Consider the following 15,317-nt stretch of genomic DNA (forward strand, 5'->3'; position numbering starts at 1 on the left):
AATTCTAGCACTGCTAACTGCTTTGCTTGCAGCTTCGCACAAATCATTGCTCTCTAATAATTCAGCTTTCCCATCTGTAAGACGAGCATGCTACCACTTACCTCCCTCACAGGCGCGGAGACGTTTAATTAAAGATTTGTACAATCTTCTGAGTAGGTTAAGTACTACTATGGAGCTACCCAAATACACCCAAGCAGAACAAATGCAATACAGAGGAAAAGGCAAATAGATTCACAACCATTTATCTGGCAATAACTGTATTCAATGCAAGACACCAAATACAAATCTGAAATATGTTATTTATTAGGAAATTGTAAGGATTAGTGAAACAGCTGCTACAGATCGAACTAGCATCCCATGTGCTGATTTGTATATCAAGTGTAATTTCTTCTGGATTAATCAATTGAAGCATCAAACATCAATTTATTTGATCCTCACTAATCCATAAATTTGAATGTAATAGAATGGAAAATCAGAACAAATACAACTAACAGTACATTAAGCTAGAGTGTCAATGTAGACTTTATGTATAGATTAAAAAAAGGTTGACACCCAGATTGAGGTGCGTACTTAACATGTTGCATACCTATAAATTAAAGGCTGCTTAATAGTGGTGACTAGGCAAGGTCAGGCATCCAATATTACATATTTTCCTCAGAAAAAAAAATACTGACAAGCTACCTAGTAGAACAGAAACAGAAAGACTATTTGGTCTTATAGATGAACTCATTTATCAGTCCCAACTCAGAGTACAGAGACAAATCACATGGATCTTTCTTTCCTCCTCCACCATCCATCCAAGAAAGCTAATCAAAGCTGTACTCTTAAATGCAATAGAGCTGACCAGTGTAGCTCTGCACGTGCTCAGCATGACTTGCACGTACAGACACAGGAGCTGGTCACTTCAGGGCAAATTTTTCATACTAATGGGGAAATAGGAGGCATTGTCAGGAATGCAATGTTTAAACTTTGCTGTGAGAGAAGGTGCGTTTCTCTCACTCTTGATCTGATATTAAAATGTAAACTTTTTTTAAAAAAATTTAAATACAGGATTGTGGTCAATTGATCATTTTGGCCCAGATTTTGACCTCCTACTCCCATTACATAGCACCTTACCCCATGAAATAGTCTAATCAAATCCAAAAGAGATTAATTAAGGTGTAAACTGCTATTCAAATGTGAGGAATGGGGAGCAGAATCTGGTTCTTAATAGCTAACTTCAGATTTTCTTTTGATAATTTCTCTTATTTCATGGACATATGGCACAACAACAATAACGTAGTAAACTGCAGGCCAAGAAAGTTATAGAAATATATATATTTACAGAAAACAAAAAGGTATCCAGAATCTCCCATGGGACATTTCTACTTTTGCAAACAAGTGTCTTATCCAAAAGAGGGACAATTTCAAGTGCTAATATTAACATAAAACACTAAAGTTAGTCATTGGCTAATATGAAAACATTGCTCTAGCTCAAGTTACAGCTATAAAATGTTGGGAGGAAACTTTTGTACTATCAATTCAACTATATATCTTGCATCTGTGTTGGAAGAAGGGTGGTGATTTGATTTCAACAGCTTCTATCTCAAATACAAAACATCTGACCCAACATACTCAAGTTTATTTCTGGGGGCTTGAATAACCAGCTCAGTGAGGTAATAGCCAAAGACAACACAGAGACTTAATGCAAAGTATTGATTTTGGTGCTGGTGATCCCTGCAGCCCCTCAAGAAATAATAAACCATTCAAAGTGAAGTCTGAGAAAAATCAACTGGTCTAAAGGCCCTGAGGGTTTCTTGGTTTCATTTCCACTGTAAATAAACCCAGGCAACAAGAATGCCTGCATTCAAATATCAGTTGTCCACTAGAAATGATTCATAATATAGAATTCCTCAGTAAAGAAGTGACAGATTCGAGTAAATAATTTTATTTCTCTAAAAAATAAACATTGGTCAATAGAATTGCAAGTTCTCTTTTTTAAAAAATGTGGACTTTAAAGTGATAAGTCACTCATGGGAATGCAAAATCTTGTAATTAAAGCATAAATCAATTTGAAAAGGTCTATGGAAAATATGCAGGGTCCACGAACAAGTTATTTCTTTGTAAATTAAAAATCAGCTCATGTTTAGCATAATAATAGGAGCAAGAATAATTGAAAGGCTTGCTCAACTTCTATATCTTCAGATGGTCCTCTGTAGCCAGTCAGGCTCCACTGACGTCCCTTCTGCCTTTTATTACATCTTCAGTCATAGGACTTTTCAGCCTATGGATTAACTTCACTGTGCAGCATGACCAACTTAGTCAAATGTCAGTGTGATACAGCCCTCCCTTCCTCCCCCACAAATTGCTTCCCAATTATTCATGCCCCTGCTAGCCAACAATTGAAAATACGAGCCTACTGACTAGTGCAGTTTAAAAGAGACAATTCAGCTTTCTCCTAGATTCATGGCAATGAATTGGGAAAAGAAACTGCAGAGTGGAACCGGGCAAAACTCCTGTTATAAGAGGAGTGGGGAACAGAATTACCAAGTACTTTTTGATATGTAGCAATTCTACAAATGTGACTAAAATAGGGACTTAATTGTTTTCCCACCTGACCAAAGGGAGAGAGGATTGATTAGTTCAGTTTAGGGGCTCATCAGATCTGGGACTTTCAAGAGTCACTATATATAAAGACTTGCATTACACAGTGTATATTAAGGTTGAATTTGGGAAAGAACTGTACTAGGCTTCAGAAGTGAAACCTTTGAGAGCTACTTGTAAAAATCCAGTGTTAACTTTTCAAAAAGCAACAATGCCGTCACAGTTCTTTGGAAGTCAGAGTTTTTCCTCCCCCTAAGTTTTATTTTAAGGAAGAGTGTGTCACATGGCATTTTCAGAGTACATGCACAGCAGTCCCTTTGATAGTTGCTTAATCAACCTGCCAGACATGTAGAGTTGGAAGCTGGCATTCACTGCAATTTTTCCACTCGGTATAGCTAAATAAAACACACATTGATGGCATAAAATACAGTCATACTAAAAAAATAGATAAATAAACTTATTGTACACGTAAAAATTATTAGCCTCCAGAAACGAGCTGTCCTTATACTCGTCCTTTCTGTTTCTCTTACTGGATATGTCGCTCGTGTGTCTACTGATCAGATTTTCTAAGCAACATTTTAAAGACATTGTTACAAGTGTGACCTTCGTGTGCACAAAACTAATCTGTTTCCTCTCTAAAATCTATGTTTTGTTTATTCCTGCATCTCATTATTTTGTCTGTGACCTCTTACTCCATAACTACAACATAATTGCAGTGACATTTACATTCAGGGTCTCAGAATGATTTATGACTCAATTCTTAATGAATGAGCATTCAGTGAAAGCATATCTGGCCATTCAGGGATTTGGAAAGAGCAGGAAGTTAGCTCCGGCTTCAGGGAGCTGAACAGGTATGTTGTACAAAGAGCCACAAAACTTCCAACTGAATGAAACCCAGAAACTTGAAAACACAGTAACAAAAATGTTTTGTAGTAGAATTTAAGAGGAAAGATAAAGTGAATTCTTTTGATGCCTGTTTCCCATCCACCCCAATGATCTCTGTGCTTACACAGACCAGAGGATAGGCAGGTGCATTGTAATAAGCCAGAGGCCTCAGCAGCAACACTACACTCACACAGCCTGGCAGAGTTTCCATAACGTATATTCAAGTTTTGCACATTCACTCTCAACCATTTCAGACTACTTTGCACAAATACAAATATCAATCCCTGGGATGTTTCCTTTCCCACCTCTGTGCAAACTAACAACTAATTTTTTGGAGGGTGGGAGGGAGAAGTACACGCAATTTATTTATTTTGTAAGAGGAGTACTTATTATTAATCGAAAACAAGCATTTAAAAATGATACAGCTATTTCAAGCTTTTCATAAGTGTATACCTACAGATCAGCAGGAAACTAAAACCTTATAACTGTCTACCCAACTTAGATTTCCGGAGTTCCTCTCCCCCACTGCTCCACCTCTCCAGTTCCATGACCTGCTCATTTCAAATCACAATGGGATGCACTGCCAAGAAGATATTAAATATCCCTCCCTCTCCTAAACGTTAATAAAAAACAGAAAAAATGGTTTACTTTTTTCAGTTATCAGAACTATATTAAAAATCTTGTTACATGGAGTATTTACTTTTCACAATGTTTTTTAAATAAATAGCAAGATCTCACTGAAATGAATGGAATGCCTGCACCATTGATTCAATAGGATTTTCCATAGTAATATACAGTCATATAGCGTAATATTGCATAAAGACATACTTTGGATGAAAGATAATGTGGTTGCTGGTGCATCTTATGTGATAAAATCATCAACCCATGAACAGTTTGTGCAGTAGTGTCATTTACGCGTTATGTTTACTTTGCAAAGTCTAATTGACATCAACTGGGCACGTGCACAATTGATTTCAATGAAATGTTGCACAATAAGAATAACTTGCAAGATAACTGTGTACAAAGTTACTGCCTAGTAATAAGAATAATAAGGTTGATGGTGTAGCCAAAGGGTCTCACTTCTAGGCAGAAGCTTATTAGCCCTAAACAAGGGAAATTAACAACATTAAAAACAAACATTCTGAATGAGTCATCAAGGTAATTCAGAGTTACAGCTGCCAACTCCATGTTTAAAAAGGAATGATGTGACTATTATTAGTTATAGGTTTCAAAACATTTACCTGGCATTATTTTCATGACTGAGTTCTCTGGGCCAAACTTATTATTATTATTATTAAGTTTGACCAGTACTGAAAATGGTCCCGTCACAAGAGCCTCTTTTCAAACTCAAAGCTTAAAAAACTAGTGTTGAATGTAAACCAGCAATGTAGGGTGCACCAGACAGGTTTTCCAATATAGGCCAATGAGAGCATCTATTTCCTGTAACTCACTCTACCATGCCTGGGGATTGCAGCTTGCTTACTGTATGCAAGATAACTTACTATTCTGCAACCTAATAGGACTAGGGGAAGCATAACAGAGTGAGCTACTGACTGATTATTTTAGTTCAATTTCTTTTGCTTTTGTTGGTTTAATCCACATCTTCATTATTTTAAACAGTGTTTATTGTATCCAATATATTATAAAATTTAAAAAATTGTAGGAAAGCAGCAGATCCAAACTAGAGCAACTCTACTGTAAAGTGTTAATTCTGGTCCCATTGCAAAAAACCCAAAAAACTCAACTCATTTAAAACATAAAAAAAAATAACTTTTCACATCTGTGAAGGCAGACAAAAGTGTGTGACATCTGTACAGACTATGTTTAAAATCTCAGTCAACTAGCTTTCACTGCAATGGATGGATGTTTCCTGAAGTCCTCCTGCCTGGTTACCTCTAAAAAGACACCAACATAAACCCTCAAACGCAAAGAAACTTGAATCAAGATGTACACATGGGAAAGTGGATGGATCTCTGGTAATGGAAAATGTATAGGAGTACTTTGTCTCCCCCCGATGGTAATGGCTTGTTTACCGTTAAGTGGGCCTAAAGAAGGTCTAGGACACTTAACGGCTATCACAGCACCAGCCTTACCTACCCATTTTCCCCCCTTCCTTTGTTTGCATGTCCTATCTTTTGACATATAATTACACCTTGAGGTTATTATTATTACTATTCCAAATGCTCCCACATGAATTCAGGTGTGGTCTCTATATTTCATACAAAGGCGTCTTTATTCAATTTTAGTTCCAGGACTTGTTTGGTGTCCAAACTGCACATGTAACGTCCCTTTTTTGCATAAAGAAACATGTCCATTTAGTCCAGAGGCTCTTGCTTTATTCGAATGACGGAGGGTGCACGAGATGTCCTTCTGAGTTCTCGCCTCAGTACGTATTCACTGAATTGGGAAGAGTCCACCCCTCCTCCACATGAGCCAACAATCTCAAATCCTCTTTGCTGCAACCTCTCAAGTACCTGCAAAGAGAGTAAATAAAAGGTAAAAATAAACAACAAAAAAACACAAGACTGCTACTACTGGTGAAGGATGATCAACTTGCAGTAGCCAAACTGTGACCTCTTGTAAACTATGATCCAGGTGAAGAACAAATAATGCACAGTGCTGCTAACAGGCTTTGCTAGAATGTCTTAATTAGACTTACTTTAAATACCATTGCATCCCCCCCACAACTTTCTAATACCTTTTTTAAAAAAGAGGCTACTTACCTTCCAGTAACTTGAGCTCTTCAATTTGTTTTGTCCCTATGGGTGCTCCACCCACAAACAGAGATTTGAATCAACAGTGTCTGCGGGTCTGCATCTGAGCACCTATGCGTCCTTGTGCTTGGCCATGGAGAATTAGAAGGGAAGGACATGGTATTGATAGTGTTCTAAGCTGACGATGTAATGTAGAAAATGTTTTTGGGAAGGGTGCATAGCAATGTGAAAAATACATGTCTTGAATGTCCAGGGAAGTAAACCATCCCCCAGATTCAAGGATGGGATTATGATAGCCAGAGTCACCATTCTCAAGTGCTGCAAAAGAATGTAGGTGATTAGTGGGCTTTGGAAATGAGGGCTTGTTACTGCTCCCTCTTGTCTTGTGACAAGTGATCAATAAAATGAGTAAATTTTGAATAGTTGTTGAAGTCATATTTTGGCATCAGGGTGCGACAATTTGTTACTCAAAACTGAAGAGCAGCGGACAAGTGACTTCCTGCTGAGGAAGTCTAGGCATTGAGCCTCTTTGTCAGAGGCTGTTAATCTTGAGTGACTTTGGCGGTTTTTCTTGTTGACTGCATCCACCATAAGGGACCTGAGGGGGTGGGGTGAGGGAAGAAATACTCCAGCCCTTTCACTCATACATAATATTTTTGTCTGTCCATTTGAAGGCATGTGCAAGAGTGGCAGGGATCTGCCATAATTTACAGGCTAGAAACAAGAGCGCCTTATTAACAGGCAGAACTCTCTTACTTGAGGGTCGGGGAGGGGGACGCATAGAATGTCCAGAGAGGGCTAAGATATTGTACCTCCTCTGAGGCAATTTGAAGAGATTCTGCAGGTGGCTTCATTAGGTCCCGGAATACCGTAAAATTGTCTGCATAGGAGGGTGTTGGTGGTGGCAGCATCACCGCACCATCGGGGAGGAGCATTTGTGTGAGGAAGTGTCTCCTCTTCTGCAGGTAGCTCCTGAATGTCCTCCAATATTGAGGAGAAATGTGGTACCAGGGACTGTAGCTGCCATGCCAATGGTTGTTGCAGCACCTGTGGGAAGCCCAAACACGGCTTTTTCTGGGTAGGAACCCTATAGAATTGGTGCCCTTAAAAGGTCCAGGGATTCCAATAAGGTGGGTAAGGGGAGAGTCCCCAGGGATATTCATGTTCAAAAAGCCCAGAGTGCCTTCTGGGCTCTAGTGATTTCTTGCTAGGGTACACTTCAAGCAGTGTAGGATGGTAAGTTAAGGAAGAGCCCTGCCCAGACATTTCAGAGTCTGAGGCAGCATCCTATGTCCAGAACAGGAGCTCCTGGTGTTGCTGCTGGAAACAGTGCTGGGGGCTATCAAGGCACTGAAAGATGGGTGAGTTGTGGGAGCCTGACTCGTAGCGTGAGATGAAAGGAGGAAATAACTGGTGGACATATCGATATCAGCAGGTAACTTCTCTCAGTGCCCCTTAAGAGGTAGGGAATCCAGTTCCTCTGAGATAAGCAGATCCTTCTGCAAGAAGAACTGCTAGGGTGCCAGAGGCCTCTGGCAATGGGCAGTCGGGACTGGGAGAGACAACGAAGCTCTAGCTGGGGACGAGAAGTGAGGGCTGTTGATGTCGGTGATGAAGTGGCCACCGGAATGTTCTCTATGCTCCAAGTGCACGCCATTGGTATTGGAGAGGGAGCAGAGGCTTGAAAGGGCTCTATATGGACTTCTTGGAGGGCTTTAGTACCAGTGCCTCAGATTATCCTGAGTCTTTGGATTTAGAGGAGTCCCGATGTCAAGATGGTGCTGGGGAAGGTGCTTATCAGAACTGTCTGCTGGCAGGCTAATCTGAACAGGATCTCTGCTTAGGTGGTACCAAGGCCTCAGTGCCAATGTCTGTTCAAGCCTTGGAGGTACTCATTATGGGACATGAGGTCTCCCTGGGATCCATTCTAAGGAGGTGAACTATCCTTTTTTTCTGGAGGTTCTCTCAGAAGAAATGCTATATTTTCTTAGAATACTTCATTTCTGAAACAACCTCAGTCACTTCTGAAGTACTGGGGGGAGGGGAGGAAGGACTCGGACCTCACAGACCTTAAGGAGTCTGCCATGAGGAGAACTTCAATCTTGCCTCCCTTTCTTTGTGAAACATGCTTTTAATCCCTGTGCATCTTTGCACTTGGATGGGATGGGAGAGTCTTTGAGACACCAAAGACTCCTAGAATGCTTGTGAGTCTGATGAAAATTCTATTACAGGTCTGGCAGGATTTGAATACTGGAGCCACTGGCATACCCCAGAAGTAAAGCCAATGAGAAAGGCTAAGGAAACAATGCCAAGGAACCGGAGGTGGAGGTGGTCACAAACACACATAAATTTGTGCAAAATTTAAAAAGGAAAGCAAATATTGAAGCAAAACCAAAACAAATACTGAGTAAATAAAACAACAGAGATAGCTTCCAGGAAGCAGTGGACACTTCAGTTGTTCCGTCTCAAGTGGTCAGCATTTGGGATGGAAGTGGAATGGTGGTGGTTCTGCTCCTCCCTACATACCATTGTTCTGAAGCACAAGATTGTGTAGTGTACAGGCACGGACACATAGAACACTGCTGATTCAAATCTCTGGTTGAGAGTGCAGGGGTGTGCGCACATCTTACAGCGGAGCATCTATAGGGACATATACTTGAAGAAGAAGAAGAAAAATTACTTCAGAAAAATTATTCCTAATCTGTCTTTAGCTGGACTGACCTCATCTGACATGATCACTGAGTGTTACATAGGTAGCATAGTGATGGGTAAATGAGAGAGGAAAATTTGTAGGCCTAATTTAGAATTTTTTGCAGATACAAAGTATCTGTGTCTAAAGCATTGCACGGGTGCATCTAAATAAAATAACAACAAAGGTATTGATAAAAATTCCAGAACTGAAAGGTACTTTACCTCCAAACACTTGTTGAATATGGTGCAGTTGTTAAAAGAAGAAAATTCCTTACTGTCACCAATCCAGGGGATGAGGGAGATAACACTGCAACTGACTGGTTTAATACAAATTTCCTATAGATCTGCTAAAATTCATCTCCCAGGGTTCCTCAGCCATTTCATGACAGATATATTTTACAGTAAGGCTACTCACTTTATGTACTATTGCTTCTCATTATTTCATAATAAAATGGAAGAAATATGCAAAGAAGAACAGGAAGAAATCAGCATGTTTCCATGGACCCTGAAATAAATATGCCCATTTTCTCAGAAGCAGACACATGTCCTCATTTATGTTTCTTCACAGAGCAGGAAGAAAGAATAGATCTCACCATCCAACACAAAGCATATATGGCAACACAACATACGCACCAGGGTGTTCCTGATCAAACACAAAAGACTTGACTAAAACTGGAGAAGTTGCATAGTTTTCAAAGTAATTTGTTTCAGCAATGTTTGTTCTTTTGCAAGGATGTTTGGAAAAGATACATGTGAAATAATTAGAGGAAGTCAGCCCTAACTTGTGGATCTAAACTTAATCTTACTAGCCTCTAGTCAAAGTCTCCAATTGCTTTTGCCCACTGAAACCTTCTAGAGTTAAGGTAAAGAGAGTCAGTCCATTGGCACAAAATCAATCATTGGTCTACTTTTAAAATGATGTACTCATGACTTCGTACCTGAACTGAGTTGAGGTGACAGTATCCATTCAATGGAAACCTGATGACATGGGTGGAGTCGTGATTCCAGCCAGCATTGACGGAATTACACATCACGTCGCCAATTTCTGGAAAAACTTCTTCTATCAAAGATTTATCGCCACTCAGTGTAATCCTCTCTCCAAGATCTGGGGCAACACGCACCACCAAGCACTCACAGGACCTTGAAAAACGGCTAGTCTCCCGATCCTGTTTCCACCTTTCCATTTCACCTAGCATGGGCTGGAGCTGAAAATACTTTGCCTCTTCATATAGCAAACTGTAGTCCTGAAAGATATATATTTTACTGTTCACAACTAAATAAGATGTATTGTGAATATACAGTAACTGCTTATGTGTATGGTTATTCTGGCAAAGAGGCTAGGATAGGTCGAGAGTTGAAACCCCTTCTGCATGTTTCATAATTACTACATACATAGTTAAGGAACAAGCAAAAACAGTCTCTTAAAATCTACTGATTGAAATAATACCTAGAAAAAAGCTTTTTACCTTCATTTTTTTCTGAAGTGTGTATTATGGACCACATCAGATTGTCACAGTCCACCTTTCTCTAAATTTGTATCCCCATAGTGATGTCATAAAATGACCTCATTGAACAGATGGAACAGAACTAAATCAGGATTCAGAAAATCCATCATTAGGATCCATCATGTCTTACAGCAATACTAGCAGGGACAGTAACAGGTATAAGCATGTAAATGAGGATGACGGCAATGTTTTTAAAAGTAAAATGATTCTGATATTTACATAATGATTTGCACATATTACTGCATTTTAAAAATTAAGTATTTTGAATATATCCCCTTTTGTCTACAGTATTGTTTCTGCTATGCTGCCTCAAACACAATAGAAAATGCATTCTGAACCATATCAAGTATAGAAATTATTTAGAACTGATGCTCTTAAGTTTACTTGCTTCCAAATTTTATATTTCTATTTTGTTGTTGGGTTTTTTTTTTTGGTTTTTTTTGTTTTTTGTTTAACGCATGTATTTGGGGAAAAAAAGAGTGTCTGTATGAAGAAAACCAATGTGAGAATCAGGGAAGATAGAGGACTGTAATGACAACAAAGGAGCAATAGTAACAAGGTCAATATTGCACTGAAATTGAGCAATAGACTTACTGCTTAATAGGAACGTGATAAATGGATAATTGTCCAGCTGCGTTTATAATTAAAAGAGAGTCATCAACTAACCTGAACATCTGTCTTGAAGAGGGAGAGGTATTCCTTTTAAACATGCATCTTTGCAGAAGACTCAAAATGTGACTGGAAGGGACCTTCTGAATACCACAGTGAATGTGCTGTCAAGAGCTTTTTTTTTTTTTTTTTTAAATTTTCAGCAGAGTTATAATATAATTATGTATTAAACTACTCTGCAAGAGTAAACTACTACTGTTATGAAGAAGGCACCTTTAGACATCTATGTTACTTAGGTGGGTCTATATTAGTCATGAAAAAAAATGGATGTGCGTGTTGATACCAGAGATTATTCAAAAGGTTGCTGCAATACAGCTCTTAAACTGAAACTAATGTTCATTTCACCAGTCAGGCAAATTAATTTTCCTGCTACATAGACAATTAGGGCCACATTTTCAAAAGAGCTCAATATATTACATGCTTTAAAGATGAACAAAAGGTTACAGAACATTCTAAACTGCTTTCCATGTCACCTTTCCTATCCCATCCTAATGTCATGCCTCCTTATGTAAGCTAACGGCAAGACACACTGCATACTCAGATGTACATTCACAGGGAGAAAGGATGATAAAGATCCCTTCTGAGCCGATCTATGGCCTCCAGCTTGCATTTCACTGACAACCCTCCTCCCACACAGGAAGTTCTAAGATTTTCAAAATTTTTATTAAAAGCGCTCTCTCTCTCTCAAAAAGCTTAGTCTAGACTGATAAATATCTGGTTTAGATAATGAGGTTGAAGAACTCACCCTTGATTTCTCAGGTAAGACACTAAGGGTACGTCCAGACTACCCGCCGTATCGGCGGGTTAAAATCGATTGCTCGGGGATCGATATATCGCGTCTAATCTAGACGCGATATATCAATCCCCGAGCGCGCTTATATCGATTCCGGAACTCCATTAACCCCAACGGAGTTCCGGAATCGACACGGAGAGCCGCGGACATCGATCCCGGGCCGTCTGGACGGGTGAGTACTCCGATCTTAGATATTCGACTTCAGCTACGTTATTCACGTAGCTGAAGTTGCGTATCTAAGATCGATTTCCCCCCCCTAGTTTGGACGAGCCCTAAGAACGAGTCACATGTGTGTCTGTCAGGGGTTAAGGGAAAATGAAACTCTGCAGTTCACCCATTATACACATTTTAACGTTATTTACTCTTGGCTGTCAGGACTCACACATCACTCTTCCAGTGTCAGCCTGTGATCACAGGACAGAGTCCTTTTAATTGAAGGAGAAGAAGGAGAATTGATAGGGAACCCTCTGTAGAGGTCATATAGTTTAATGCATAAGCATGCATACTATGCTACGGTCAGGAAGGCAAAGTTTAGCATTAATATCATTCAAGAAAAGGCCAACAGATGTCACTTTAGTGAGACAAAGCTTACTTCTGCCAAGTGACTAAAAGCATTGTCAAATGCTCCAAAACCCACTCCTGCCTCGTAGACTATTTAAATTACACTCCCAAATTATCTCCTCTGAGGAGGCGAGACATTTGCAGAATAATTTCAAACACACGTAAGTCACTTAAAATCTCACCTTGAAATCATCAGGAATTAGGAGTTTTGATGTACGTAGAAAATTCAAGATATATCTGAACATTTGCCCATCTCTGTCAATGAAATAGTGCTGCTTGAGACTGTCCAAAACAATGGGCTCTGTGCCATCAAAAAGCCTTCCAATTCTGGAAAGGAAAAAAGGTGAACACCAAGGTCAAATTACAAACCACACTTTAGCCATTAACCACCAACAGCTACTCATCTTGTTTACTGAATAAGTAGCCCTGGTCCAGAAGAGAAAGGCACCCAACAGCCTGATTTTGCACCTCTTCACACTGCAGACAACTCATTTACACGAACAGTTCAATGGCTTCAAAGTAGCTCTTTCACCTCAGGAGGATTAGTTTTGCACATAACTACTACTCAATGTAAAGGCTGCAGATTCTGGCCTTTAAGGAATGCTACTGCTTACCAGGAAGAACTACATAACAGAAATGGAAACTTCAAGACACTTCTGTTAAACCATGTACAATTAAATACATTATTAAAATAGTAGGTGAGGAGATTTCATAGTAGAAATTTAATGTGATTGTAGCAGGTGTCCATTAGCTTTTTCTAAAGTTATGGGCACTTTTGTCCACCTTTAAGCACATGAGATTTGGGAGAGAGAGGGTGTTATAATCCTTCTGCAACATTAACCTTTAGGTCTGAAATTTTCTAGCGTGACCAGACAGCAAATGTGAAAAATTGGGATGGGGATGGGAGGTAATAGGAACCTATTTAAAAAAAAAAAAAGACCCAAAAATCAGGACTGTCCCTATAAAATCGGGACATCTGGCCATCCTATCTAGATTTGGTGTCTTAAGATTTTTTTGCAGGGGGGCGGTGGGAGTGTAAAGTTTGAGCTAAATCTCTCATGCTGTTTTTGATTTTTTTTCAAAGAGAAAGAGAGTGAGTGTACATGTCCATACATTTAATCATTAAAACTCATCTAAGGGCACTTTTGTGAACAGGGCTGTATCAAATATTGCATAAGTCTGAAATATCACATGGACAATTTTCAAGGAGGAGGTCGGAGCTTTGCTTGATTTGGGATCCCACAATTTTAGAGCCTTGTTGCAATTTGCTATACTGTATTATGCAAATTCTACCTTTTCATTTTCTTAACTGTCATACCAGGGGATGACACCAATTGAAACAATATTAGTTTCTAATCAGTATAGTTAAATTGGAACAAAACTCTGTAAATCTGGCCAAAGTCTCTTTTTCCAGTTAGAACATACCACAATGTAAACTACAGAGACTATTTTCATACTAAAATAGTAATAGAGGGAACAACCCCCTTCCCCAAACTATTAGAACTCAAATAACTTCCATTGTTGCATGCAGTGTTGTTTTAGATGTGTTCATTCCTGGATATTAGAGAGACAAGGTGGGTGAGGTAGTATCTTTAACTGGACTAACGCCTGTTGGTCCAATAAAGAAAAGGTCTGCATAAGCTCAAAAGTGCATGTTTTCCCCAACAGAAGTTGGTCCAATAAAAGATATTTCCTCATTCACCTTGTTTCTCTAGATCATGGGTGGGCAAACTTTTTGGCCTGAGGGCTGCATCGGATTTTGTAAATTATATGGAGGGCTGGTTAGGGGAGGGGGTTGTGGCTCGGCCCCCACCTCCTATCTGCCCCTCCACACCCTGGGACTCCTTCCGCATCCAACCCTCCTGTTCCCTGAAACCCCCCATCCATGGACCCCTGCCTCATCCACACACTCCTTCTCTCTGTTCCCTGACTGCCCCCCCCCACCAAATCCAACCCCCTCTCCTTCCTGACTGCCCCCCCCAGGACCCCTGCCCACATTCAGTCCCCTGTTCCTCACCCCAACCACCCCAGCCCCTATCCACACCCCCACCCTGAGCACCACCCCAAACTCCCCTGCCCTTTATCCAACCTCTCATGCTCCCTGCCCCCTTACTGGGCTGCCTGGAGCACTGGTGGCTGGCGGTGCTACAGCCGTGCCGCCTGGCTGGAGCCGGGCCACGCCACCACCACGCAGCACACAGCACCGGGTCAGGCTGGACTCTGTAGCTGCGCTGCCCCTGGAGCTCACAGCTCCACCACCTAAACCATTAGGCTGGAGCAAGCGAGCTGAGGCTGCGGGGGAGGGAGGACAGCGGGGGAGGGGCTAGTGGCTAGCCTCCCGGGCCAGGAGCTCGTGGGCTGGGCAGGATGGTCCCACGGGCCAGATGTGGCCCACGGGCCATTGCTTGCCCACCTCTGCTCTAGATAATAAATAAGACAGAAACAGAAGCATTTCATGATCATAACCCACATTTAAAATCTGTATCTATTCCATTTCAAAATTATGCAAAAAGCAATAAACTGACTTTAAAATGAATCATATACCAGTATAGAATAAGTAGCAAACATCTCAGTAACATACACTATATTCAGGTTAGGATTCAAACTTAACCTACTCTTTCTGATCAGCTTGGGAGATGACAACTTGAAAAAAAAAACACAGAGGACCATTAACCTCAGATGGTCATATAAAATTCTGCAGGAAATGCCAGAGGCTGAGGTAATCATTGTTATTAAAGTTGGGTGAATAATTTGTAACAGATAACTTACTGAATGCATTTTGCTTCTCTCTCTTGAAGAAAGATTGCACAATGGGAATAAAATTAAATTATTTTTTAAAAATTATATTTTTAATTTAAAATCAGTTTTCTAATTTAAATTGGATTTTTTAATTTAAAGAAAATACATTTTTCTTTT

At 40.1% G+C, this 15,317-nt stretch overlaps 1 protein-coding gene across 5 annotated transcripts in view; it reads right to left on the bottom strand.

Moving 5' to 3' along the window:
* Window positions 1-281: 281 nt before the first annotated feature.
* KCTD1 (potassium channel tetramerization domain containing 1) overlaps window positions 282-15,317 on the bottom strand; it is a 147,044-nt gene continuing 132,008 nt past the window's right edge. For all 5 annotated transcript variants that reach the window (XM_050941955.1, XM_050941957.1, XM_050941956.1 and 2 more), the window contains exons 3-5: window positions 12,584-12,728; window positions 9,812-10,117; window positions 282-5,942 (exon numbers count right to left, since the gene is read on the bottom strand). In XM_050941955.1, the coding sequence (XP_050797912.1) occupies window positions 5,784-5,942; window positions 9,812-10,117; window positions 12,584-12,728 (610 nt within the window). In that variant the 3' untranslated portion in view covers window positions 282-5,783. The remainder of the gene's footprint in view (window positions 5,943-9,811; window positions 10,118-12,583; window positions 12,729-15,317) is intronic.

The sequence above is a fragment of the Gopherus flavomarginatus genome, chromosome 2, assembly GCF_025201925.1.
Source record: "Gopherus flavomarginatus isolate rGopFla2 chromosome 2, rGopFla2.mat.asm, whole genome shotgun sequence".
Classification (NCBI taxonomy): Eukaryota; Metazoa; Chordata; order Testudines; family Testudinidae; genus Gopherus; species Gopherus flavomarginatus.